Below are 27,803 nucleotides of genomic sequence, written 5' to 3'. Positions count from 1 at the left end.
GAATAAATTGTAGTACATAATGATGATAATGATAATAAATTAAAAAAGAAATGTGGCTAGGGTTTAATGTAAAGGAGTTGTTATTTGGAATAAGGAAATAGTATTTTTCTCAACAAAATGTGTAAAACTTTGTCATAAAATATTAGCAAATAATGAGAGGACTATTTAAAAATCCAAAGGAACCATTAGCTAAGGATTTGAGGTGATATTTCCTTTGTCTCCAAGTTTGAATTCAGATCAGGATCTACTTACTGTCCTATAGCATAAACATCAAAGAGACATTACTTGTCACTAGAAAAATACTAGGGGACTAGAAATGCTTCGGAGTTGCCATTGAACTCCCTCTTCTTTTTTGGTAATTTATTTATATTTTTATTTATTTCAGTTTATTCAATTTGTATCCCCCCCCCGTAGCTCCCTTCCCTCCTCCCCTCCCAATTCCACTATCCCTCCCTCTTCTCCTCCCATGACCCTCCCCAAGTCCACTGATTGGGATCAAAGAGCCAGCCCCTGAATTCATGTCAGAGACCGTCCCTGTTCCCATTACTAGGGAACCCTCTTGGACACTGAGCTGCCATGGGCTACATCTGTGCAGGGGTTCTAGATTATCTCCATGCATGGTCCTTGGTTGGAGTATCAGTCTCAAAAAAGACCCTTTTGCCCATATTTGTTTGGTTCTGTTGCTCTCCTTGTGGAGTCCCTCCAAGTCTTTCTATCTACCCCTTCTTTCATAAGATTCCTTGCACTCTGCCCAAAGTTTGGCTATGAGTCTCCTCATCTGCTTTGATACTCTGCTAGGTACAGTCTTTCAAAGGAGCCTCTGTGGTAGGCTCCTGTCTTGTTCCCTGTTTTCTTCCTTGGAGATGAGGGAGGGAGGGAGGGAGGGTTTGGGAAGGAATGAGGGAACGGGATACAGCTGGGATACAGAGTTAATAAAATGTAACTAATAATAAAAAAAATTAAAAATAAAAATAAATTTAAAAAAGGGTTGCACTCTATGCTTCAGGTAGCTTTTAACTCAAGATGCCCCTGCCTCAGCCTCTGAAGGGCTAGGATTACAGGCATGAACCACCAAGCAACAGATGAACTCTTGACTAACAAATAGTCACAAAAAGGCATCTATATCTAGGGAGAAAAGAAAAGCAGAAATCGGCTTGTGTTGATGTAAGTTACCAACTCTAGCCGTAATGAGAAAGAATTTCAGAACCTCTCCAAAGGAATGGAAACATTAATAAATAGCTAATAGCATCCTAGAAAGAAGGAAAAAAAGACATATTCAAAGGAGTTATTCAAATGGGTGAGAATGAGCTATAGCTATTTATACTTGTTCTCGACACTTGATGCTTCATCTGTCTTTGGCCTGGAATTGTAAGCTGAAAACTCATCACCGTTTCCCAACACCAGAGGAAACCTCATCTGCACTGGGAACTCATTTCCTTGCTGCTTCCCACAGGGTCCCATCTGCTTTACATACCTTCTTTTACCTCACATGATTAAAGCCGCTCACACCACCTCAGTGATGTGCATAGCAGGGTTATGGCCTGCACGAACAGCCGGAGCTGGCTATGGAATCTCAGAGCATGTGCCTGCAGGAACTCATACAGGGCTCACACATGCATATCTGGGAAGGAAAATGAAAATGATGTCAGTAAGCCAATCATGATTTAAGTATATATATATATATATATATATGTATATAAAGGTTTTTAAGTTGGAAGGCTATTGAAGTGGACATACTCTGTAGTACAAAAATCATCATTTTTGTTATGTCTTTTTCCTTTTCCTTTAATTTCAATATTTTTTTAATTTATTCATTTTACATTCCAACTGCAGGCCCCTCCCTCTTCTCTTTCCAGTCCCACCCTCCTTTCCTATTCCCAGCTATCTGTTTCCCTAGTTCTCAGAAAAGGGGAGTGAGAAAGGGGAAGCCATCCTCCCTTACCCTCTGATTCCAGTCTGTCAAGTCCCATTAGGTCTGCCTGCATCATGAAGATGAAGTTCTGGTAACGCTGCCCCACCAGGGGGAGGGGATCAAAGAGCCAGCACTGAGTTCATTTCAGAGACAGCCCCTGCTCCCCTTACTAGGAAACCCACCTGGAGACTGAGCTGCCTATGTGCTACATCTGAGCTTTCTGTCTTAATTTTTTGTAAAACAGTATGTAAACATAAACTCTTCATATAACTAGAAGTGACAGCTGAGAAATGTTGTTAATTTCTTAATTTAATTGTTAATTAATTTTTTAAATTTAATTTTATCTTATTAATTACACTTTATTCACTTTGTATCCCCCCATAAGCCCCTCCCTCCTCCCCTCTCGGCCCCACCCTCTCCTCCCTCCTCCCCTTCCCCTCCGCTCCCTCCGCCCCTCCCCTTCCTCCTCCTCCTTCTTCATGCATACCCCTCCCCAAGTCCACTGATAAAGGAGGTCCTCCTCTCCTTCCTTCTGATATTAGTATATCAGATCACATCAGGAGTGGCTGCATTGTCAACTTCTAAAGAGCAGGCCAATCAGACTATGTCAGAGGCAGTCCCTCATCCCATTACTATGTAACCCTCTTGGACACTAAACTGCCATGGGTTACATCTGTGCAGGGGTTCTAGGTTATTTCCATGCATGGTATTTGGTTGGAGTATGAGTCTCTGGGAAGACCCCTGTGTTCAAATTTTCCGGTTCTGTTGCTCTCCTTGAAGAGTTCCTGTCCTCTCCAGATCTTATTATTTCCCACTTCTTACATAAGATTCCATGCACTGCCCAACAGTTGGCCATAAGTCTCAGCATCTGCTTTGATAGTCTGCAGGACAGAGCTTTTCAGAGGCCCTCTGTGGCAGGTTTCTAGGCTGTTTCCTGATTTCTTCTTCTGATGTCCATCCTCTTTGCCTTTCAGGATAGGGATTTAGCATTTTAGTAAAGGTCCTCTCTTTTGATTAGTTTCTTTAGATGTACAAGTTTTAGTAGGTTTATCCTATGTTATATGTCTATATAAGTGAGTATATACTGTGTATGTCTTTCTGCTTCTGGGACAGCTCACTCAGGATGATCCTTTCCAAGTCCCACCATTTACCTGCAAATTTCGTGATTTCCTTATTTTTCATTGCAGAGTAATACTCCATTGTGTAGATGAACCATAATTTCTGCATCCATTCTTCAGTTGAGGGGAATCTGGGATGTTTCCAGCTTCTGGCTATTACAAATAAAGCTGCTACAAACATGGTTGAGCAAATGTCCTTATTGTGTACTTGAGCCTTTTTAGGATATATGCCTAGGAGTGGTATGGCTGGATCTGGAGGAAGCACTATTCCTAGTTGTCTGAGAAAGTGCCAGATTGATTTCCAGAGTAGTTGTACAAGTTTACACTCCACCAGCAGTGGAGGAGGGTTCCCCTTTCTCCACAAACCTCTCCAGCATGGGTTGTCTCTTGAGTTTTTGATCTTAGCCTTTCTGATGAGTATAAGGTGAAATCTTAGGGTCGTTTGATTTGCATTTCCCTGATGGCTGATGATATTGAGCATTTCTTTAAGTGTTTCTCTGCCATTCGATACTCCTCCACAGACAATTCTCTGTTTAGCTCTGTTCCCCATTTTTTAAGTGGATTACTTGGTTTGCTGCTTTTCAGCTTTTTTAGTTCTTTATATATACTGGATATGAGTCCTCTGTCAGATAAAGGGTTGGTGAAGATTCTTTCCCAATCTGTAGGCAGTCATTTTGTTTTAATGATGGTCCTTTGCTTTACAGAAGCTTTTCAATTTCATGAAGTCCCATTTATTGATTGTTGCTTTTAGAGCCTGTGCTGTTGGTGTTCTGTTCAGGAAGTTGTCTCCTTTGCCAATGAGTTCTAGGGTTTTCCCCACTTTTTGTTCTAACTGATTTAATGTGTCTGGTTTTAATTTGAGGTCTTTGATCCACTTGGACTTCAGTTTTGTGCAGGGTGATAAGTATGGATCTATTTGCATTTTTCTACATGTAGACATCCAGTTAGACCAGCACCATTTGTTGAAGATGCTATCTTTTTTCCATTGTATGGTTTTGGCATCTTTGTCAAAGATCAGGTGTCCATAAGTGTGTGGGTTTATTTCTGGGTCTTCTATTCGGTTCCATTTATCCACCATTCAGTTTCTATGCCAGTACCATGCAGTTTTTATAACTGCTGCTCTATAGTACAGCTTAAGATCAGGGATGAAGAATACCTCCAGAAGATCTTTTATTGTAGAGGATTGTTTTAGCAATTCTGGGTTCCTTGTTATTCTATATGAAGTTGAGAATTTTTCTTTCCAGGTCTGTAAAGAATTGTGTTGGTAATTTAATAGGAATTGCATTGAATCTGTAAATTGCTTTTGGTAAGATGGTTATTTTTACCTGCCAAGCCATGAGCATGGGAGATCTTTTCATCTTCTGATATTTTCCTCTAATTCTTTCTTCAGAGACTTGAAATTTTTTTCATACAAGTCTTTGACTTGCTTGGTTAGGGTTACATCAAGGTACTTTATGTAATTTGTGGCTATTGTGAAGGGTGTTGTTTCCCTAATTTATTTCTCAGCCCTTTTATCTTTTGTATACAGGATGGCTACTGATTTTTTTTTTTTGGAGTTAATGTTGTATCTGGCCACTTTCCTGAAGGTGTTTATCAGCTGTAGGAGTTCCCTGATAGAATTTGTGGGGTCATTCAGGTATACTATCATATCATCTGCAAATAGTGATAATTTGACTTCTTCCTTTCCAATTTGTATCCCCTTGATCTCCTTCAACTGTCTTATTACTCTAGCAAGGATTTCCAGCACTATGTTGAAGAGATATGGAGAGAGTGGGCAGCCTTGTCTTGTCCCTGATTTCAGTGAGATTGCTTTAAGTTTCTCTCCATTCAGTTTGATGTTGGCTATAGGCTTGCTGTATATCACCTTTACTATGTTTAGATATGTGCCTTGTATCCCTAATCTCTCCAATAATTTAAACAAGAATGGATGTTGGATTTTGTCAAATGCTTTTTCAGCATCTAGGAAGATTATCATGTTTTTTTTTTTCTTTGAGTTTGTTAATATGGTGGATCACATTGATGGATTTCCATATATTGAACCACCCCAGCATACCTGGGATGAAGCCTACTTGGTCACAGTGGATAATATCTTTGATGTGTTCTTGCATTCAGTTTGCAAGTATTTTGTTGAGGATTTTTTCATGTATGTTCATAAGGGAGATTGGCCTGGAATCTTTTTCTTTGTTGGGTCTTTGTGTGGTTTAGGTACCAAGGTGACTATGGCTTCATAGAATGAGTTTGGTAATGTTCCTTCTGTTTCCATTTTGTGGAATAGTTTGAAGAGAATTGGTGTTAGCTCTTCTTTGAAAGTCTGGTAGAATTCTGCGCTGAAACCATCTGGTCCTGGGCTTTTTTTGAATGGGAGACTTTCAATGACTGTCTCTATTTTCTTGGGGGATATAGCACTATTTAAGTGATTTACCTGGTCCTGATTCAGCTTTGGCAAGTCGAATTGATCAAGAAAATTTTCCATCTCATTTAGATTTTCAAATTTTGTGGCATATAGACTTTTGAAGTAAGTCCTAATGATTGTTTGAATTTCCTCAGTGTCTGTAATTATGTCCCCCTTTTCATTTCTGATTTTGTTGATTTTGATGGTGTCTCTCTGCCTTTTAGTTTGCTTGGCTAATGGTTTGTCTATCTTGTTGATTTTCTCAAAGAACCAGCTCTTGGATTCATTGATTCTTATTTGTTTCTAATTGATTGATTTCAGCCCTGAGTTTGATTATTTCCAGCCATCTACTCCTATTTGGTGTGTCTGCTTCTTCTTTTTCTAGGGTTTTTAAGTGAGCCATTAAGTTGTTTGAATGAGCTGTCTCGAATTTCTTCTTGAAGGCACTTAGTGCTATGAACTTTCCTCTTAGCACTGCTTTCATTGTGTCCCACAAGTTTGGGTATGTTGTGTCTTCATTTTCATTGAGTTCTAGAAAGGCTTTAATTTCTTTCTTTATTTCTTCCCTGACCCGGCTGTCATTTAGTAACAAGTTGTTCAGTTTCCATGTGTGTGTAGGCTTTTTGCTATTTCTGTTGTTGTTGAGGTCCAGCTTTATTCCATGGCGATCAGACAGAATAAAAGGGATGATTTCAATCTTCTTGTATCTGTTGAGGCCCCCTTTGTGACCAACTATATGATCTATTTTGGAGAAGGTTCCAGAGGTGCTGAGAAGAAGGTAAATTCTTTTGTGTTTGGGTGTAAGGTTCTGTAAATGTCTGTTAGGTCCATTTGATTCATGACCTCTGTCAGAGACATTGTTTCTTTGTTTAACTTCTGTTTTGTTGACCTGTCCTTTGTTTAGAGTGGGGTGTTGAATTCTCCTACTATTAATATGTAGGGATCTATGTGTGGTTTACGTTTTATCAATGTTTCTTTTACAAATGTGGGTGCTCTTGATTTGGGGCATAGATATTCAGGATTGTGATGTCTTCCTGGTGGATTTTCCCTTGATGAGTATGAAGTGTCCTTCCCCATCTCTTTTTATTAATTTTGGTTGAAAGTCTATTTTATCAGATATTAGAATAGCCACTCCTGCTTGCTTCTTGGGTCCATTTGCTTGGAAAGCCGTTTTCCAACACTTTACCCTCAGGTAATGTCTATCTTTGTGACTTAGGTGTGTTTCTTGTATGCAACAGATTGCTGAGTTTTGTTTATGCATCCATTCTGTATGTCTGTGTCTTTTTATTGGAGAGTTGAGTCCATTGATGTTGAGAGAGATTAATGACCAGTGGCTGTTAGATCCTTTGATTTTGATTTTGGCTGTGGTCATAAGGTTGTGTGATTTGTTGCTTTTTGTTTTATTGTAGTGAGGTTAATTATTTCCTGTGTTTTCTTGAAAGTAGTTAATTTTCTTGGGTTGTATTTTCCCTTCTAGTGTCTTCTGTAATGCTGGATTTGTGTGTAGGTATTGTTGAAATTTGCTTTTGTCATTGAATATCTTGTTTTCTCCATCTATGAGGACTGAGAGTTTTGCTGGGTATAGTAGCCTAGGCTGACATCTGTGTTCTCTTAGGGTCTGCATGATATCAGTCCAGGCCCTTCTGGCTTTCATAGTCTCTGTTGAAAAGTCAGGTGTGATTCTAATCGGTTTGCCATTATATATTACTTGGCCTTTTTCCCCTGCAGCTTTTAGTATTTTTTCTTTGTTCTGTATACTTACTGTTTTTATTATTATTTGGTGGGAGGATTTTCTTTTCTGGTCTTATTTATTGGGTGTTCTGTAGACCTCTTGTATTCTTATTGGTCTCTCCTTTAAGTTGGGGAAATTTTCTTCAATGATTTTGTTGAAAATATTTTCTGGGCCTTGGAGGAGGGAATATTCTTTTTCCTCTATTCCTATTATACTTAGGTTTTGTCTTTTTATGTTGTCTTGGATTTCTTCGACGGTCTGTGTCAGGAATTTTTTAGATTTAACACTTCTTTGACAGATACATCGATTTCTTCCATTGTATCTTCCACACCTGAGATTCTGTCTTCCATGTCTTGTAGTCTTTTGGTTATACTTACCTCTGTAGTTCCTGTTTTCTTCCCTAAGTTCTTTCTTTCCACAATTTACGCCATTTGTGTTTTCTTTAATTTTTCCAATTCTATCTTCAGATCTTGAGCCGTTTTGTTGATTTCCTTCACCTGTCCAACTGTATTTTCCTGTTTTTCTTTAAATTCCTTCAGCTTTTTGAACAATCCTCTGTTTCTTTTGTTTCTTTCAGTGATTTAAGCATTTCCTCTCTAAAGGCCACAAATTGTTTTGCTGCAACTTCCTGTATTTCTTTACAGATGGCCATAATCTGTTTGTTTTTATCTTCCTCTATTTCTTTATGGATGGCCATAATCTCTTTGAGTTTATCTTCCTCTAGGTCTTTACGAATTTTATTTGTTTCCTCTGTTATCCTCTTCAAGAGCATAAAATTTAGGTCATTTTCTTGAATTTCAATTATGTTGGGGTGTCCAGCACTACTTGCCCCTGGGTAACTGGGTTCTGGAGATGCCATATTGCTCTGCCTTTTGTTGGTTGAGCTTTTACACTGGCCTCTACTCATTGGGCTATCTTAGGTGTTTGGAGTTAGTTTCTGGTGGTTCCTGGAATCCTGTGATGGAGATAATCCCCTTGGCAGGAAGATGGTTTTTCCTGAAGGAAGCCTTCTCAGCTTTTTGGGTATAGTCACTGGATGGCCAGTGTTTTTCAGAAGTTGCAGCTGCTCACCTCAGTCATAGAGATCTGAGTGGTAACTGTGGTCCTTGTTAGTAGAAAGGGCTCTCCTCTCACTCAGAGAAGTCCTGAAGACAACTGCCCTGCTTTTGGGTTTCTTGCTGTAAATTTAGTGATCTGCTGCTGTAACCTGTGTGTCCTGTGGTTTGGTCAGTTTTGTTAGAGATAACTGGTTGCCCCTTGGAGCAGTACCTGGGGGTTTTTCTAGGGGATTCTGGGCTTCTGTAGGACTGAGGTTGGGGCTCTGTGCCCCAGTACCCAAGTGGTAATCTGTGGTGGGTGGGTACTGCTCTCCTGGTAAAAGCAGGCTATCTGGCACACAGCAGGTCCCTGGGTTGGGCTGGTCTGTAGGCCCTTTGCCAGGGATATACTGGTTGGCCTAATTCCATCCCCCTGTGATGATTTCTCCCAACAGTGGCTCCCAGTCTCTGGTGCCCTGGGGCGCATAGCTCAGTTTGTGCCAGAGAGCTGGATGCCCAGCACCCGTCTGTGTCTGCTTCTGGAGCCCAGGTCAGTGATGGTGGCTCGTACCTGCTGGTCTGTGAGACTTTTTCCAGGGAAAGACTGGGTGACCCAAGTCAGTACTGTTTCCTTCCTTCCCTGTGGGGTTTTCTCACGACTGGGACGCCCAGTCTCTGGTGTTTTTTGTGCCGATCAGCCTGGGAATGTGATCAGGACACTCAGGTGTGTGGCTCTGGTCTGGCGACCTAGTGCCTGTGTGACCCGGGATCACTTCCGGGTTCTGGCTGGGTGGCCTGAGCATGGGCCCAACTGGGTCCCACGCCGTGGGGGTTTCCTCTCACCTGGGAAACACCAGGTGAGAGGAAATATATTTTTGTATATATTATAGGAAGATTCTATAGTAGTAGGATGCCATATGACTTTACAAAAGTCCTCTAATGTTAGTTATTCCTCATATCTTCTCCTCTAGCCTCTTACCACTCTCCTCATTTAATCCACTTGTCCTAGTTTCATTTCTATCTTTTTATAACATTATATTCTATATCTCTCTCCTTGGAAGATGCCCGTCTACTTTGATCCCTTCCTAGCTATTTAATCTCCATGGTTATTCTAAATTGAATACTCATATCTAAAGTAAAGCAAATAACCATATATATAAGAGAAAATATACAAAAATTTGTCTTTCTGTGTCTGGATCACTTCACTTAAAATGATTGTTTCTAGCTCCACCCATTTATCTGAAATGTAATGGCCACCTTGAGTGTTTATAGTTTCTGTCTATTATGAATAAAGCAGCAGTAAACATGGATGAACAAGTGTCTCTTCAGTACGATATAGAGTTCTCTGTGTATGTGCCCCGAAGTGATGTAAGTGGATCTTGTTGTAGAACTATTGTCAGCTATTTAAGGAACCCCATGCTGGTTTCCACAGAGGCTATGCCAGCCCACACTACCGTCAGCAGTGGTAAGTGTTCCCCTCTCCCACAGTCCCTGCCAGCACCTTTGTTGTCCTTTGTTTTATTGATCTTCACCATTCTGACTGGGGTAAGATCAAACGTTTTTGCCTTGACAGTCTGATAAACTAAAAATAAAACCACATAGCTTTGTGTTTCCCTGGTTACAGCAAAATTTGTGTATCTCCCTGAATGTTAGTGTCCCATTTGTCTGACCCACTTGAAAAAATGCATATCCCTGTCATTTCTTTCATGTTATTTCTGATTCTGTTATAATTTACAAATGCTTTTACTATAGTTGGGTGCTGATCTTTGTTAGGCATATATTTTATAAATATCTCTTCCAATCCATGGCTTAACTTTTCACATGACTTCTGGTATCTCAATGAAGAAGATAGTTTAATATTAACAAACTCACGTGTATGTTTTTTGCCATGATAATACCTTCATTGTATGCTTTGCTTAATAATCATAGAAATATTAATTTATGTGTCCTTATGTTTATCTGAAAGTCCATGTTTCTCTTAAGACTTCAATCCAACTGAAACAGGTTTTCATGTAGTGTTAAAGGTATAGGTTAAGTTTTATGTTTGTAGTATGAATAAATATTTTTAATCATAGCTAATACCAGCTTTAATTACGGTTTCACTACGTACAGATTTTTAATTTTTTCTTTCATTGTTCTAATTGTCTTTACCTACCTCAAACTTAGCCACTCTTTTTTAAAGTGTCTCTGTGTGTTTATCGTGTAGTGTGGTGGTGGTGGTGGTGGATGTGTGTGTGTGTATGCAGGACAGAAGGGAGCATTGGCTGTCCTGCCCTATTGCTTTCTTTGTTCCTATTTTGAGACTGGATATCTCTCTGACACTGAAGGTTGGATGACAGCCAGCAAGTCCAAGTTATCCTTCTCCCTCTTACCTCCACAGCTCTAGGGTTTCAGGCTTGTACACTATGCCTAGCTTCTTTCATTATTGTTTGAATCCCCTTAGTGTTCAATGTCATTTTTGTTTCTGAAATGATGGGCTGTCTCTGGCTAGCCTCTCAACAGGTTCATTTCCAGCCCAGGAATCAGTCATTTCTTCATAGATCCTATTTTTTTTCCTAATGGCAAATAGTATTTAATGGTGTTATTTGATATTAGGCATAGAATCCTGTTCTGGAGATTTTTTTCTTTGTACTAAGTTCAAGCATGGGTCAACATTTCAAAATAAAGATATTGTCTTAGATTCATGCTGTTGTTTTCAATTAAAATTCAAATAGAGAAAGAGTTTCAGTTAATTTAATTTTATATAGCTTATAACCAATTCTACTTTTCCTTCTTTGAGACTCCCAGGGCCCCAAACACAATGACAATTATTCTCTTACCTCACTCCACACTGTATAAAACAATTCAATAGTAGAAAAGGGAATGTATCATTTGCCGTAAAGGCCAGTGTGAAAGGGCTTCTGTTCACAAGATGAGGATGATGTACATTTTGTTAAGAGCAAGCAGCTTTCAGAAAGGGTTATGGCTTGATGGAGTGGAGGTCTCTTTGGAAAGAGCAGACAATTGAGTTACCAGAAGGCAAGCGATAGGTTCTGAAATCAGGGTGATTTTGAGTGATGAGCTTCACACTGGAGCTGCAGCCAGATGTAAAACTCCAAACCAGAAACGATCTTCCTCTCTGTCAGTAAAAGATCATTTGTTACTTTAATAAAAATATGATTTTTTTTCTCTGTTCTCATAGGCAGAACGTAGGTCTAAGACAAGAGGAGTGGTAGCATGAGGAAGAAAGCTCAGCAGCTATGAGAAATTGCTGTGAAGGAAAGAGGGCCCGAGTTCAAATTCCCTAGGCCCCCACGTAAAGATGGGTGTGGTTACACGTTGTAGCAAATCCAAACAGTGGACATATGCACGGGCAGATCTGTGGGGCTTGGTAGCTGGCCAAGCTAGGAAAACTGTGGGCTTCAGTTCAGTTGCAGACCCCATCTCAGAAAAGTAAGGTGGGATCATGTGAATATGAACACATATATACAATGGAATAGCTGTAAGCGAGACAATAAAATTTCCAGGAAAATGGGTGGACTTTGAGTATATAATATTAACCAAGGCCACAAAAATCTCAAAGAGAAAAAATAAAGAAAAAAAAAAACACGTGTTCTCGTGGACCCTGTACTATAATGTGTCTGCCCATGTAAAAACGGCTGTAGGTGTGGGTATAATATGAGATTAGAAAAGGATTGAGCGGTGGTCATAGCAGGTGACAAGGAAGGAAACAGTGCAAGCAAAGGGGCAAATAGTTGTGGGAGAGAACACAAAGCTAACTGGTTTTCTAGCTTCAACTCCGTCAGAGACGTATTTTTTTTCTTTTTGTGGTAGATAAGTGAATAAAATGTAATATATAATAAAAGTATAAAACACTAAACAATGCTTCATTGCTTCAGAAGGACCATTCTAAGTAGATGGAAGTCCACTCAGACATACAGAGTTTGGGAATGGGCAAGCGATCGTTTGAGTGGCTTTCTTAATCTAGCGGAGTGATACTTTTTATTTGTGAGTTCATCACATTTAAGTGATGAAAGAAAATTAAAAAAAAAAAGAATAAAAGGGAAGAGGACCTCCCCTATCAGTGGATTAGGGGAGGAGCATAAGGGAAAAAGACTGAGAGAAGGAGGGGGCCACAGCTGGATACAAAATGAATAAAGTGTAATAAGTGGTAAAAATTAAAAAAAGGGGAAAAAGAGAGCAAAAGTGGCCAAATCTTGTATGTGAAAGAATATATACCACAAAAGCAGTTTTCAAAAAGTACAGCAGAAAATGACTGAGAAAAACCATTGACATGCTCCTCTTCTGCATTTGCAGGCGGGCACACGTGCTACCCCACATGCATAAAACCATCCCCCCCCCCATCTGTCTCTCTCTCAAATACTGTCAGGATTGCTCCCCCCGACTCAGTTTTATACCCGTTTAATGAAAATAGCAACTAAAACGCAGCTCAATTATCTTCTGACATTTGAGGACACACTGGAGTGCTAATGAGCCACTGTCTTAATTATTTCTCTGCCCACAGAGGACAAGGTGTGGACCATAGTGTCTCATGACTTACAGATGCAGACGACAGTGGTAGGCTACAACCCAGACAAGTACTCAGTGACACAGCTCATCTACAGCGCCTCCATGGACCAGATCAGCGCCATCACCAGCAGCGCCGAGTACTGTGAACAGTATGTCTCCTACTTCTGCAGGATGTCCAGGCTGTTGAACACCCCAGGTAGGCTGCGATGGAACATCCCTTTTAATTACTATCTCAGCTGGTGTTTGCAATTGCCTAAACAATCCAACAGGTGCGGCTTATTATCTCATTGCCCAGTCTTCTGGTCTTCAACTTGCAGATGGCTGTAAGTCCGCTGTAATCACTGACCTTTTTTTTTTTTTTTCTGGACAGCGGAGGTCCCAATGCATGATTTTTAAAACAATTACATTATGTTGAGTTTATAGATTTTTTTTTCAGTTTTATGCACATATACTTGGGCTGTTAATGCTCGTTTATCAAGCAGTTGCCTTGGGCAAAAGTTTGTCAGAGCTCCTTGTGAGCTTTCAAGTGATTCTCTTTGAGTTCCTCCAGTGTCTTTAATGTAGAGATGAAAGCCTTCTGAAGGCTGTCTGCCAGGAAGTCGGGTATAGAGCGGTCAGAGATTTCAGGGCTCTTTGCTGTCATTTAACAGTATCTGTCTTAAGACGCCCGCTCTGAAGTTCCTTTCATGACAATCTATTTTACTGATATATAGTGCATGTGTGTATGAAGGTGTTCATGTATATTTGTGCACAAGACTGTTTTGGGGGCTAGAGAATAAATACGCCTCCAAAGTTACACTGAAAATACCTTCTCTGCAAGAAAGCCTCCTGTTGGGGGTGGGGCAACCCGCTAAATTTATATGTAGGAAAAGATATGCATTATTTGGTCCACAGCTTTGCAGAAAAAAATAGTAGGAGCCTTGAGTGGAGGGAACAAGGGCCTTTTTGATTTGCAAACTTGAGGTTTCCTAGAGGTGTCTTTGGGATATTCATTGAACTTGAACTCCTTTGTGAATATTTACTGATCTTATGCAGTAAGGAAAACTGTTATATATTTATCCTGTGCAACATGTTTTGAAATATGGTTGTGGAATGGCTAAGTCAAGCTAATATTTGCATATGTATGCCTTACCTTCTTGTGGCAAGAATAATTTTCAAAACTGTACTATAACTTACAGACTATAGTGACCATGTTATATTTGTCTCTTTTTATCTGGCCTTGGTTTTCTGTGTCTGTGCTGTCAGATGAGGAGAAGAATATCTGCTTTGATGAGGTGCTATATTAGGAATCTACGAGGTCTGTGGCATTTAAAAGAATGGATAATATTTTTAATTAATATGCAACCCTATAACATTGCATTGTGTCAAAGACTAGTAGTCTATATGATGCCCTAAATCAATACTGGATTAGATCCAGAATTCTGTGGGAGGTGCTCTCAGACAAGAGCTAGAGACAAAAATAATAGAAGATATTGTGATGCTTGGGTGTTTCTCTTGTATGAAGCCTCATGCTCTTAGAGTGTTTGTAGAGTACTCTGTAGGCTCTAGGAAAGTAAAACCTGAAAATATAAAACTGGTGTTTTGAAAACTAGCGCTTGTGTTGTTTGGAGGAAAGACGGTTATGGTTAGTATGTGCAAGAGAAAGCAGAAAAAAGTTTCCAGACTGATATTGGGGAATGAATGGCAGTAGGTGGCATATGAACAGCCCTTCTGTTGCTGGGTTGGGAAGGGGGTATGGACACAGGTCTGGATGCAAGTAAATGCTATGCTGTGGGCCGAGTCCCTAGTCTGTCCTTCTGAGCCTATGTGCACTTGAGAACAACACACAGGACTTAGGGAAATAGACCTGCTGGACCCCATGACCTGTGTTTTTAATTTAATGGACTGAAAGTGAGGTTGAGAGTATACATTTGTTTTAAGTGCCATGAAATAAGCTACATTTCTCCACGATACATCTCCACGATACATCGGGAAGTCCTGCTTCCCGAAGTGGTTGTATTTAAGGGAGAAAAAAATGTTAAATGTAGCCGGAATGGGGCTGTCGTGATCCCAACAGGACTGGCAACCTCAAAGAGTAAAGAAAGAACATTCTGCCATGTGTAGACACAGTGAGGAGAGCCCTGGCATGCCAAGCTAAATCTGCCTATACCTCCTTCCTCCTGAACCACAAGGAAATACAAGCCCACCACTCAGCTGTCCGCATGCCAATGGCAGTTTTAGTGAATATATGGTGAGTTCTCAGATGATGTCACATCTGAACGGGCTGGAGACCAACTCTGAGAATTTGAGAGGTTCACACAGCCCATCAGGTGTTTCTGTTGCCCTTCGCTGCTCACAGCTTTTATCAGATCCTGCTTCCACTGCTGGCAAGCACTGGCCAAAGACTATGGGAAAGCGAAGGGCAGAAGGAGTCATTCGTAAGTCTCCTGAGCTTGTTTTCCTGTTTCATGTGTGAGTGCTCCTCACAGCAGCTCTGGTCACAGATTTTGGTTAATGAGTCTCCAGTTCTAGCATGGGAGAGGGGTGGGAAAAATTGCTCACCAGAGAGAAATCCTAGTGCTTTCGTTGGTACAGTCAGTTTTTCATGATCAAATCCTTTTAGTAGTTAAAGTATATTAATAAGTTTTAAAAACACAGTAGAGTTGCCAAATAAGTATATCAATAACTTACAGTTTAGACGCCAGGAGAACTGATTTAAGGCTTAAGGCAACAAACCTTTATTTCACTTGGTCTTATGGGTAGTCTTCCCTCTTTTCTTCGCTGATACTCTGTTTTCCTGTTAGCCACAAGGAACCTCACACTCTCATTACTTTCTTTTCAACAACATTGTATACAAAGCTTTAGAAAAAATAAGAGAAATATGATGGTTTTACCTGTTATCTTGATACAATCTATATTCATTTCAGAAAGGAGTGTAAATAGGAGGTTATATAGATCAGGTTGGTTTGTGGGAGATGGCATTGATTAGTTATTTATCTGGGGGATGAGCTCCCCACTGTGGGTGGTAGCATTACCTAGTCAGGAGACCTTGACCTCTACATGTAGAGAGAGCTGACCACTAGCATGCACGAGTGAATCCACTGCCTTATTTCTCCTAACTCTTGATGTGGATGTGATAGGGGTAGTTGCTTCAAACTTCTGCCTTGGCTTTCCTGAAATTGATAGACTGTAACCTTTAACAGTGAGCCAAATAAACCTCTTTCTCCCTAAAGTTGCTTTTTGTAAAGATATTTTATCATAGCTAAGGGAATAAACTTGCTTTATAGTGTGTTAGTTGCATTTTCCAAAGTAACATAAACCCTTTTCTCTCTGACTTCCAGATGACCTTTTCAGGAAAGAACTACCAGGTGGAGATCAAGAGTAAATTTTTAACTTGCACAATAAATACAGTATTTTATTTATGTTTTAAGAGAATCCAACATTGTGTTTTAAGACATTTATAGACTGCCATTGTATCTAAAATATTCTTTGAAAATTATCATTATGTGTGCCAGGCATTTTTGAAACACCCTATCATTCTTTCCTTTTTGTTCCTTTTCCCCACTTTTATTAAAAATATATTCTCTTTCATGCAATGTATCCTGATTACAGTTTTCTATCCCTTTATTCTTATTTCTCCTCACCTTCTTTTCTTATCTGGATCCACTCCCCTTTCTGTCTGTTATTAGAAAAAAAAAAAAAAACAGACCTCTTAGAGCTAACAACAAATCATAACAAAACAAAATGTAATAATATAAAACAAAACAATCATATCGAAGTCAGACAAGGCAAACCAACAGAAGAAAAAGATCCCCAAGAGAAGGCACAAAGATCAGAGACCCACTCATTCACACACTCAGGAGTCCAATAATACTACTAAACTGAAAGCTATAAAATATATGCCCAGGACTTTGTGCAGACCCATTTATGCCCTGTGCTTGCTGCTTCAGTCTCTGTGAGTTCATATGAGTTTGTTCATTTGATTTAGAGAGCCTGGTTCTCCAGGTTTCTTCCATCCCCTCCGGCTCTTACACTCTTTCTGCCTCATTTTCCATGGAAACTCCCTATCATTCTTTGGTTTACACAGGGTCTATTCTTTTGTGGTTGCTAATTTGAATGAAAGTACATACCTTCAAATATTCCCTTATGACCCTGCATAGAATTCTTTCTAAGCAGGAACAAACATCCATATTTTCTGCGTGCTCACTGCAATACTGATTCCAGGGCCCCTGTCACAGGTCTTGAAGAGACTTGTTAGATGCAGGAGTGACTGCTTTCACAGACATCGGTGGGTGGTTTTATGAGCCGCTTTTGGCAACCACCATTTATAGCGTGTGTGCGTCTCCTGTTGACAGCTCAGTAACTGGTTCTTTATGTGGGCGAAAACTAAAGGGAGTAAGGATTCTCTGACCAGCTAAAATAAAAATGGCATACACAAGTAACCACTTTCTCAGTTAAATACTGAGGAGTTTTTAATCCAATTGATGGGACAAGATCTACGTTCTGAAAAGTAGATTTCTGCCTATGCCTCAGGCTCTTTTTCCACATTCTGTTTCTCCTGGTCAGGTGAGCTGCTGCAGAAGAGCTGGCATGGGCAGGAGTGGCTAACATAGCATAGCTTCCTGTGTACTGGATTCTGAAAGAGGAGAATTTAAGAAAGATCTTTAATTTGTTGTTTTAAGGAACTATTGCTTGCTGTAATTGTTTTTTCTTTTCTTTTTCTTTTTCTTCTTCTCCTTCATGGCAACGTCTGATTTTAAATATCTATTTAGTCATTCTGTAACTAAGACTGAATTATACTGGAACTTCCTTAGAAACATTTGTGGCATCTGTTTGAATGCAAAGTGTATTCATTATAGTCGTTGCAATTAAAATGAATATCAAATGAGGCTGTAATAGCTATGCACTTAAATGTTATTCTTTATCTTAAGAGGCCTACTCTCCAGACATCACTTGGTGCTATGTCACTTCTCAGACACACAGGACCAAGGATTGATAGGCACGTGGATCTTCTGCATGTCGGTTGATAAGTGTTTGCTTGTACCATACCATTACTGCCAAATGTACACTTACTCCTTCATTATTGGTTTCTCACAACTTCTATAAGGATGGTAATGTGTGCATTACAGCATTGTCTTCATTGTTATTATAAAATTTAAAAATGGAATCACTTTCAAAATAATGATTTGGAGTCTGAGGAGACAGCTCAGTTAGTAAAGAGCTTGCCTTACAAGCATGATGGCCTGAGATTGGTCCTCCAAATCACCTTAAACAAAATCCCACAAACAGAAAGACCTGCTCTTTATCTAGGAGACATCCATTGCCTCTGCATAGACTTCTTTTCACCAAAGGTAGCCCTAAATAAAAAAGAAGGTTATAAACAAAATAATGATTTGGCCATCTCTTACAGTCATCTCCAGTCTTCAATGTAATTATGGATTACATGTATGGATTACATACATCATTTGTACTAACCAATCATATAAACATATGAAAACAAAAGTAATAAAAAATTATGTAGTTCCTCATACAAATTAGAGTGATGTCATATCAATGGAAATAACAAAGTTTTACTGAAACTGAAAAAACCAAAGTGGTTATCCACAGGGAAGTCAGATAGCCTCAGAATTATGAGCATAATACAATGAAAGGCAAAAATGATTGGAAATTTGAATCTTCTTCTGAAATAAGGACTTTCAAGAGCACGGAGGATGTAGAGCTGTTCAGTCAGCATTTACACGCTAAGTATGAGGACACGAGTTTGATCCAGAACCCATATTTTAAACAGTTGCTTCCTCAGTTTGCATTCGCCACATTCATAATTTTAAAGTTCTTGGGTTATTAATCATGCTGTTGTATGAATTAGCCAGCAGTCTTTAGGTTAAAACACCAGACAGGGAGTTGTAGAGTGTCTAATGTTATGGCCATTTTTCCCAATAATTTATTTACTCACTTCACATGCTGATCCCAGCACCCGCTTTCCTCCCCTCCCAGTTCCGCTCTCACACCCCCTCCCTACCATTTCCCAAGGGGAGCCCCTCTCGTGGGTATCAACCAGCCTTGGCATATCAAGTGGCAGCAGTACTGAGCCCATCCTCTCACACTGAGACCAGACAAGGCAGCCTAGGTAGGAGAAAGGGTTCCAGGGGCAGGCAGCAGAGTCGGAGATAGCCCCTGCTCCAATTGTTCGGAGGCTCACATGATAACCGAGCTGCACATCTGCTACATATGTGTAGGGGTCTAGGTCCAGCCTGTGCACGCTCTTTGGTTGGTGGTTCAGTCTCTGTGAGCCACCATGGGCCCAGGTTAGTTGACTCTGGAGGTTTTCTTGTGGTGTTCTGCACTCCTCTGGTTCCCTCAACCCACCTCCCCCCTTACACAGACTCCCTGAGTTCGGCCTTTTGTTGGGCCATGGGTCTCTGCATCTGTTTCCATCAGCTCCAAGGTGAAGCCTCTCAGAAGACAGTTATGCTAGGCTCCTGTCGTCAAGCATAGCAGAGTATCATTAATGGTGTCAGAAGCTGGCTCTCCCCCATGGGGGTGTACGCCATGTTGGGCCAGTCATTAGTTGTCTATTCCCTCAATCTCTGTTCCATTTTTATCCCTGCACATCTTATAGGCAGGAAAAATTCTGGTTGAAGGTTTTGTGGGTGTGTTGGTAGCCCCATCCATCCACTGGAAATCCTGTCTGGCTTTAGGAGGTAGCCACTTTAAGACTCCATATATCCTGCTGCTAGGAGTCTCAGCTAGGGTCACCCCTATAGACTCCTGGGAGCCTCCCTATCACAGGTCCCTGACTCTTTCCAGAGAAGCCTGCCCACTGAGTTTTGTTCTCTTTCCCAGCCCTCTCCTGCTTTCCCCACATCTAATCCCCATCCTCATTCACCTCTTCTCCTCTCCACCCAAATCTCTCCTTCCCTTCCTCCCTCCCTCCCTCCCTGTACTTCTGATGTCTATTTTGTTTCTCCTTCTGGGTAACATTCAAGCATCCTCCCTTGTACCCTCCTTGTTACTTAGCTTATTTGGGTCTGTGGATTATAGAATGGTTATCATGTACTTTATGGCTAATACTCATTCATAAGTGAGTACATAATGTGTGTTTTTCTGGGTCTGGGTTACCTCACTCATGATGATCTTTTCTAGTTCTGTCAATTTGCCTGAAAATGTCATGGTGTCCTTGTTTTTAAAAGCTGAGTAGTCTTCCATTGTCTAAGTGTACCACATTTTCTTTATCCATTCTTTGGTTGAGAAACATCTAGGTTGTTTCCAGTTTCTGGCTATTATAAATAAAGCTGTTATGATCAACAGTTGAGTGAGTGTCCTTGTGGTATGGTAGAACATCTTTTGGGTATATTCCCAGGAGTGGTATAGCTGGGTCTTCAGGTAGAAATATTCACCATTTTTTGAGAAACAGACATATTTATTTCCAAAGTGGTTGTACAAATTTGCACTCCCACCAACAATGGAGGAATGTTCCTGATGCCTAATATCTTCACCAGCATGTGCTATGACTTGACTCTTTGATCTTAGCCATTCTGATAAGTGTAAGAAAGAACCTCAGAGTTGTTTTGATCTCCTTTTCCCTGATGACTAAGGTCACTGAAAATTTCTTCAAGTGTTTCTTGGCTATTAGAGATTCCTCAATTGAGAAGTCTCTTTTTTGGCCTTATACTCTGTTTTTAATTGGGTTATTTGGGGTCTGTTGGTGTTTAATTTTTTGATATCATTATATATTTTGGATATTAGTCCTCTGTTGGATTTACAGTTAGTGAAGATCTTTTTCTATTTTGTGGGCTGCTGTTTTGTCCTATTGATGGTGTCCTTTGCTTTAAAGAAGCTCTTCAGTTTTACAAAGTATCATTTATTAATTGTTGATCTTAGTCTGTTGGTATTCTGTTCAAGAAGTTGCCTACTGTACCAATCTGTTCAAGGCTATTCCCCATATTCTCTATTAGATTAAGTGGATCTGGTTTTATGTTGAGGTCTTTGATCCACGTAAACCTTAGTTTTGTGCAGGGTGATAAATATGGATTTATTTGCATTCTTCTACATGTAAATATCCAGTTAGACCAGCACTATTTGTTTAAGATGCTTTCCTTTTTGCATTGCGTAGTTTTGGCTTCTTTGTCAAAAAAATCAAGTGTCTGTAGGTATATGGATTATTTTCTGGGTCTTCAATTTAATTCCATTGATCGACTTGTCTGTTTTTATGTCAATGCCATGCAAATATACTCAGTAAAAAACTGAATCTAAGAACACATCAAAAGCATCACCCCCATGATCAAGTAAGCTTAATTGCAAGGATGCAGAAATGGATGGTTCAATATACAAAATTTATCAATGTAACACACCATATAAAGAAACTGAAAGAGAAGAAAGCCACATGATCATCTCATTAGATGTTGAGAAAGACTTTGACAAAATCCAACACCCCACCATGTTAAAAGTCTTGGAGAGATGGGGGATACAAGGCACATACTTAAACACAATAAAGACATTATAGAGCAACCAACAGTCAGTATCAAATTAAATGGAATTAAAGCAATTACACTAAAACCAGGGACAAGACAAAGTTTCTCACTTTCTGTATATCTATTCAATACAGTATTTGAAGTTCTAGTTAGAGCAATAAGACAACTAAAGGAGATTAGGGTGATACAAATTGGAAAGGAAGAAATGAAAGTATCAAATTCACCGAAGATATAGTATACATAAGTGACCCTAATTCTACCAGAGAACTTCTAGAGCTGGTATAAACACCTTCATCACAGTGGCTGGATAAAAAAATTAACTGAAAAAAAAAAATCAGCGACCCTCAATTATACAAGTGATAAACAGGCTGAGGAAGAAATTAGGGAAACAATACTATTTACAATAACCACTAATAATATAAAATATCTTGGTGTAACTCTAACCAAGCAAGTGAAAGACCTTTATGACAAGAACTTCAAGTCTCTGAAGAACAAAAGTGAAGAAGATATCAGAAAATGGAAAGGTCTTCCAAGCTCATGGATCAGTAGGATTAATAGTAAAAATGGCCTAATTATCAAAGGCAACCTACAGATTCAAAGCAATGCCCATCAAAATCCCAATACAATTCTCTACAGACCTTTAAAGAACAATTTCCAACTTCATATGGAAAAATAAAAAAATCCAGGATAGCTAAAACAATCCTTTACAATAAAAGAACTTCTGGAGATATCACATCCCTGATTTCAAGCTGTACTACGGGGCAATAATTATGGTCATTTTTAATAGCATAGATTTTTTGCTCTGCATTTGAATATTGTTATCCACAGTTTATTATCATTCCCCATGTTTGCTGTTCAAGTCAAATGCAAATGCTCAAATGACATTTCTAGTAGTTTATTGTGTGTGTGTGAGTATGTATATATGTATACATATACATATATATGTATATATATCACTATTACACAGGTGTCTTCTTACCATCACTTCCACACTGGCAAAAAACCCACTTCTTTGTGAGAATTACTGCACATATTTCTGGAGAAAAGTTTTTGAGTCTATAATGATACAAGTTAGCACAAGAAGTTAGTCAGCTTGACAATGGAGTGGTGGCAATAATCTCTGGCCATTACACAAGACAAAGATGGATGTAGGTTTTCTTCAAATAAAAAGACATAGGAAGGAACAGGGAGTTGCTAATTGAAAACTGTGACCACCTCATATGGACCTCAGAGATAGATCAACCATAATCTAACGCCATTTCAAGTATAAAACTAATCAGACTACACAGCAATATAAATCTGAGCATTAAGTATAAAGTTATTTTTTCTTTTGTCTGATGTATATATACACTCACAGCCTAGCAAAAGCGACTTACCTTCTCATCTGAGACAGTATTCATGGTGTTCCTCCCCTTGGTCCTTTGCTTCCAGTCCCTTGCCAAGGCAACAGGGAGTGTTGCATAACTTAGGGTTCAGGAAATTTGAATGAAAATGCCCATGCCATGATTCTCTGTCTTGTAAGATACCTTATGAATGGACACTTATGATTTTAAATAAGTTTTTTGGTTGAAAAAGTTGAATTTGATTACATGTGCTTGCAGTCTTACAGCTGAGACTGAAAAGGAAGAGATAAGCAGATCCCTAGGGCTTTCTGGTAGCCTGCTTAGCCTACTTACAAGCTCCAGGCCAGTGAGAGACACTGTCTCAAACAATCAAACAAATAGAAGCAAACAAACAAAGAATTGGAGGAAGAAAAATGGATAAATGGTAGACAGAGCCTGAGTGATCACACCTAAGTTGTTCTATTACCTTTACATGTACGAACACAGGTGAACACGCACGCACGCATATACCCCTCACACACATACACACTGCCACCTTACATGCACAGAGAACTTGACAATGATAAGTCAGACACTAGAAGAAAGATATATTTAGATCCCATGAGGAGGACATTGCAGCCAGTCCTGAAAAGACCTGATAAGCAAGGTTCAGATGGAAGGGGAGGAGGACCTCCCCTACCAGTGGACTTAGAGAGGGGCAGGGAGGAGATGAGGGAGGGAGGATGTGATTGGCAGGGAATGAGGGAAGGGGCTACAGCTGGGATACAAAGTAAGTAAACTGTAACTAATATAAAAATAAAAATTTAATTAAAAAATAAAATAACAGAATAAACCCTTCCTTAAACAAAACAAAACAACAACAACAACAACAACAAAAAACAGTTCTTGTAAATGATCTCTGAGCTTTCAGATGGCTAAGGTATTTGACTTATTTGGACAGGACCTGCTAGCCTATTCAAAAGCACTTATTTGTATGTCTTGGAATATACTGCACTAATATATTTGTTTTACAAATCATATTACAGTTTCTAATTTAGTATTTTCTCCTGAAGTATTTATTCCTTGTATATATGAAGATTTATTTAATTGCAGAAGTGTGGTGGTTGTGTTTCATGTCTTTTTGATGATATTTAATGCTGTTTGTTGGTTTCCAGGATTTCATTTCTTTTAATTTCTCAATATAGTCTTGTTCTCATAAGTCATATATTTATTGCTTTGTTATGTTGGAAGACGCCGTATAAATTATCCATCCTTTTGGGTAGTTTACTATTAGATTTTGTATCTATTGAAAAGGAGTTATATTCACAGTTTTTGCCTATAAAGTAAGCTGTGTAAAATTCAATATACTTTGATGATACAAAACTGTGATTTAGTGGCATACAAAAGAGGAGAAAACACAAGTTTAGCACTGTGACTTATAGCCTATTTTTTTGCAAAAAAACAAAAACTCTAAACTTTGGTGCAATTTTGAAGAAAACCATTCCTCCAAATTTGTATTTTTCATTCTAAAAAAAAGTGTTGATGTTTAACTTTTGAGACAGTGTAGCCTTTTTTTAAGAGCACTAAGCAAGACCAGCTGAAAATTGTTTTAAGTAAATGAAACTCATTGTTACTGATCAGTATATTAATCAAAAGGTTAATAATTTATCCAACTGGTATTGGGCCCCAATCTTAGTATTAAAACTATAGGACAATTGTTCAATGAGACAAACAAAGAGGCCACTGAAGAATACAGCTGGGATCAACAGTTTAGCCCAGTGGTAGAGTGTGCACCTAACACATAGGAAGCCTTGGGTTCAATCCCCAGCACTGCAAAAAACATGGTGCCATGGTAAGTCCCTGTATTCCCAGCACTTCTAAGGCAGAAGTTCAAGGTTAAAGCCATTGTAGGCTAGACAGGGAGTTTCAAGCTAGCCTTTACTAAAGTTCTGTCTAAATAAATACGTATGTCCAGTGAGATCGCTTAGTGGATAGAGGTACTTGTTTCCAAGCTTGATGACTTGAGTTCAATCCCCAGGACCCACATTGATAGAGGGGAAAAAAAAAAAAAAGCAAATAGTCTTCTGATCTATTCTACATGCATGTAGCTACACACACACACACACACACACACACACACACACACACACACACAGATAAATGTTTAAAAAAATAAGTGAAGAAAGAGGAAACAACACATATAGAAAGTTAATAGTGCTAATAATGCTGCACGCTGGAGTGGCTAGACCCCACAGGACAGATACCGTCAACCAAAAGGGCAGAGTGGCAGCAACGAGAAGAGCTATGTGAGGAGTGCAAACAGCATTGACAGGTGGTTATGAGAGAGAGTCTGAAGATGTGAAGGGGAGTTAAGGATGGCTGATGCACGTGGGTTCCCTATGTCTCGAGAAGTGTAGCAAATAAGTAGAAGTGGAAGAGTTCACAAGTCAGCTCTTGAGACAATGGATGAGGACTGTCAGGTCACAGATGCCAGGTGCTCATTGATGCTGACGTGAAGGCCAAGCAGTGCAGGCCTGAACTAAAGGAAATGAGAGGCTGCAGGAGACCCCGAGGCAGCAGAGGCAGGAAAAGGAGCCTGGAGAGCAATCTTCAGGTTTCACACTTAAAATTTGTGTTTGGAGGCAAAAGGCTTGGCTGCCAGCAGGACATTCAGGCTGTCAAATGGAGAGGGGAGTAGAAGACAGAACTAGTGTGAGGGACCTCCCAGCACTTGTCTGTGTCTATCTGAGAGTCCTAGCAGGACGGAGGGAGGAAGAAGGACTTGTTCAAGGTTCAGGTGAAAGTCAGATTACTTACAGAGTAAATGAGGAAAATTCCAGGTGGCTCAGGGTTCTAACTAGGAAAATTGAAAATAGCTTTTATGGCTTCCTGGCAGGACCATTTATTAAGGGAAATCGGGAGAGTGAACATTTTGAAGAGCTAGCATAGGAATGATGGCGTTCATCATGTCTGTGATGGGCCATAGGGTGCAAATCTTTTTAGTTGACACCAAAAAGACATATGCAATTTTTTCTTCATTGCAATGTAAGCATATCCTATAGCTAAAATGAAATGAGAGGGTCGTCATGCTCCCTGCTCTTGTGTTTGTATTAGTAGAAGAGTGGAGGACACAGTCCAAACTGATCGATCGCTGTGGTGTCATTAAAGTTTGGACATTGCTTCAGCTTCCTGGTCTGCTTTGGTTTTATGTGCCATGTGTAATGGCTGCTCCAGGACCCCCGTGGCTTGGAGACTTCAGCTCTAGCTCTTCCCAGGGAGAAAGCACATCAAGTGTGTCCACATTTTGTGAACCAAAACAAGGAGTATGTTTTGCCAATTCTAACTGTGGTGGAAAGAGAAATGTAGCCTTTCTGTGTGTGGATGAGCAGAACCAAGTCAGAAAGAGATCTGTGAACAGTGGTGGATGATTCATAAGATGAGGTGTTAGTGGAGGAATGAAAACAGAAAATAGAAGGGAAGGAAAAGAAGCACCTAATGAAAGGGAGGTTGATGTCGGGAGGAAAATATGCGGCTATGAAGGGAATCCAAAGTGGTGATCAGAACAGTCAAACTAACTGAATCAGACAGAGAAGTTGTTTGTTTTTCAGGGAGATTACTGTTTATAGAAAAATACATAAAGCAAACAAAGAACAAAAAGAAAGAAAAGAAAACGGAGATGTTGCCAATGATAAGATACCTTAAAGGGGAAGGTGCTCAGGCGTAGTTGTTGGAGGACACTGAAGAATGGACAGAGAAAGGAAACAAGGCTGGCGAGATGGCTTGGCTGTTAAAGGCTAGGCTCAAAACCAAATATATGAAAGAAAAGAAAGAGCATGTGATAGTTCTCAGGATATTCAAAGGTGGAGGAGTGACTAGATAGAGGAGTCGCTGGCAGAACAGAAGGAGTTAAGTATTACTGGTCACTTTAAGGATGAAGGAGTACTTACAGGTTTGCAAAGCATACAGGAGGCTTTACAGGAAAAACCTCTTCCTAACAAGACAGAGAAGGAACAGTAGCGGTCTCTTTTACTTGCTGAGCTCTGAGGTGAGGCATCAAGGGCTGTATGCCCTTTAAAATGCAGTAAGGACTGCTCACCTCTGTACTGAGCTTACTGCACTATATGTAGAGTTCAGTTTCCTTAATAAAGATGGAAACAGACCTTTTGTGAACTTACTTATCCTGTCAATATATAACGCTAAAAAATTCTCTTCTCATGTCCTCAGAACCTAAATGTTGGTGCTCAAAAGTTGAATTCAAGTAGCTATTCCTTTAAGGAAACACTTTCTTTTAAATAAGTATATAACAAATATGGAAATTATAGATTTTAGATTCCTTTTTCCTTGTAACTATTCGGCCATATGATTTCTTAGGTCTTCTGATGGGACAGTATACTGTTAGTTATCTTTCCTAAAGAAATATGAGATGTGAAAATCATAACACCACAGAGATTATGCTAAGGTTCCTTTAAATGTTATTACATTTTAATGAATAGATTTCTTCTAATTTGTGAGAAATGTGAATTGATAGAGTTAAACTTAAACTAGTTAAACTTCTATGTCTTGTGAGATCATGAAGCCAAGGACTTGGAATTTGTACTTTTTGTTTGTTATAAAAGAATGATTGGTAACAAGAGGAGCAGGGGCTGCCTGTGAATCTGTTATCTACAGCTAGGTAACTTTCTCCTCGCTGAGCTGCCTTGTCACTCCCCGGTGGAAGAGAAAATGCTTAGTGGCACAGTGACTGGAGATATCAGAGTGAATTGGTAGCACTTGGGGTCCTCCCCTTTTCTGGAAGGAAAAGAGCAGGAAAGGAGGAGGGGGTGTAGGGTTGGGATTGGGATTGGGAGGAGAGAAGGCAGGGGTCTGGGGTTGGGATGTAAAGTAATTAGATAGATAGATAGATAGATAGATAGATAGATAGATAGATAGATAGATAGACAGATAGATAGATGGATGGCTAGATGGGTAGAAAAAGAACATATAAATAAATAAATAAATAAATATCTTTTCACCAATTTAAAAAAGAGTAGGTTTGCCTTATTTTTAAAAATCTCATACTTACTGAGTCTTCCTCTGTAAGAAAAACAAAATGTTCATAACAAATTCTTCTGAAAGATTGGATAAATAAAATAATATGTACTTGAAATCTTTAATGATATCAGCACTTTACATAAGGGTTTAAAAAGAGAGGACATTTTAATATCCTTTTGTGAATATTCCGTTGTTTTTGCTTACATCCACACATTGTCCATCAGAAATAAAATTGGTTTCATTATTTTTTCTACCTCATTTCAAACCATTAATGATTATTACTAATGAATTATTTTAAAA

General features: G+C 39.4%; 1 protein-coding gene across 1 annotated transcript in view; it reads left to right on the top strand.

The window, feature by feature from the left end:
• Cntnap2 (contactin associated protein 2) overlaps nucleotides 1-27,803 on the top strand; it is a 2,205,170-nt gene that overhangs the window by 1,435,550 nt on the left and 741,817 nt on the right. The window contains 1 exon segment of the mRNA XM_055598313.1: nucleotides 12,696-12,896. Coding sequence (XP_055454288.1) covers nucleotides 12,696-12,896 — 201 coding nt within the window.

Source organism: Psammomys obesus, unplaced genomic scaffold (genome assembly GCF_907164565.1).
Source record: "Psammomys obesus unplaced genomic scaffold, mPsaObe1.curated_primary_1811, whole genome shotgun sequence".
NCBI classification, from domain to species: Eukaryota; Metazoa; Chordata; class Mammalia; order Rodentia; family Muridae; genus Psammomys; species Psammomys obesus.
This window is presented reverse-complemented; position numbering and strand designations above follow the sequence as displayed.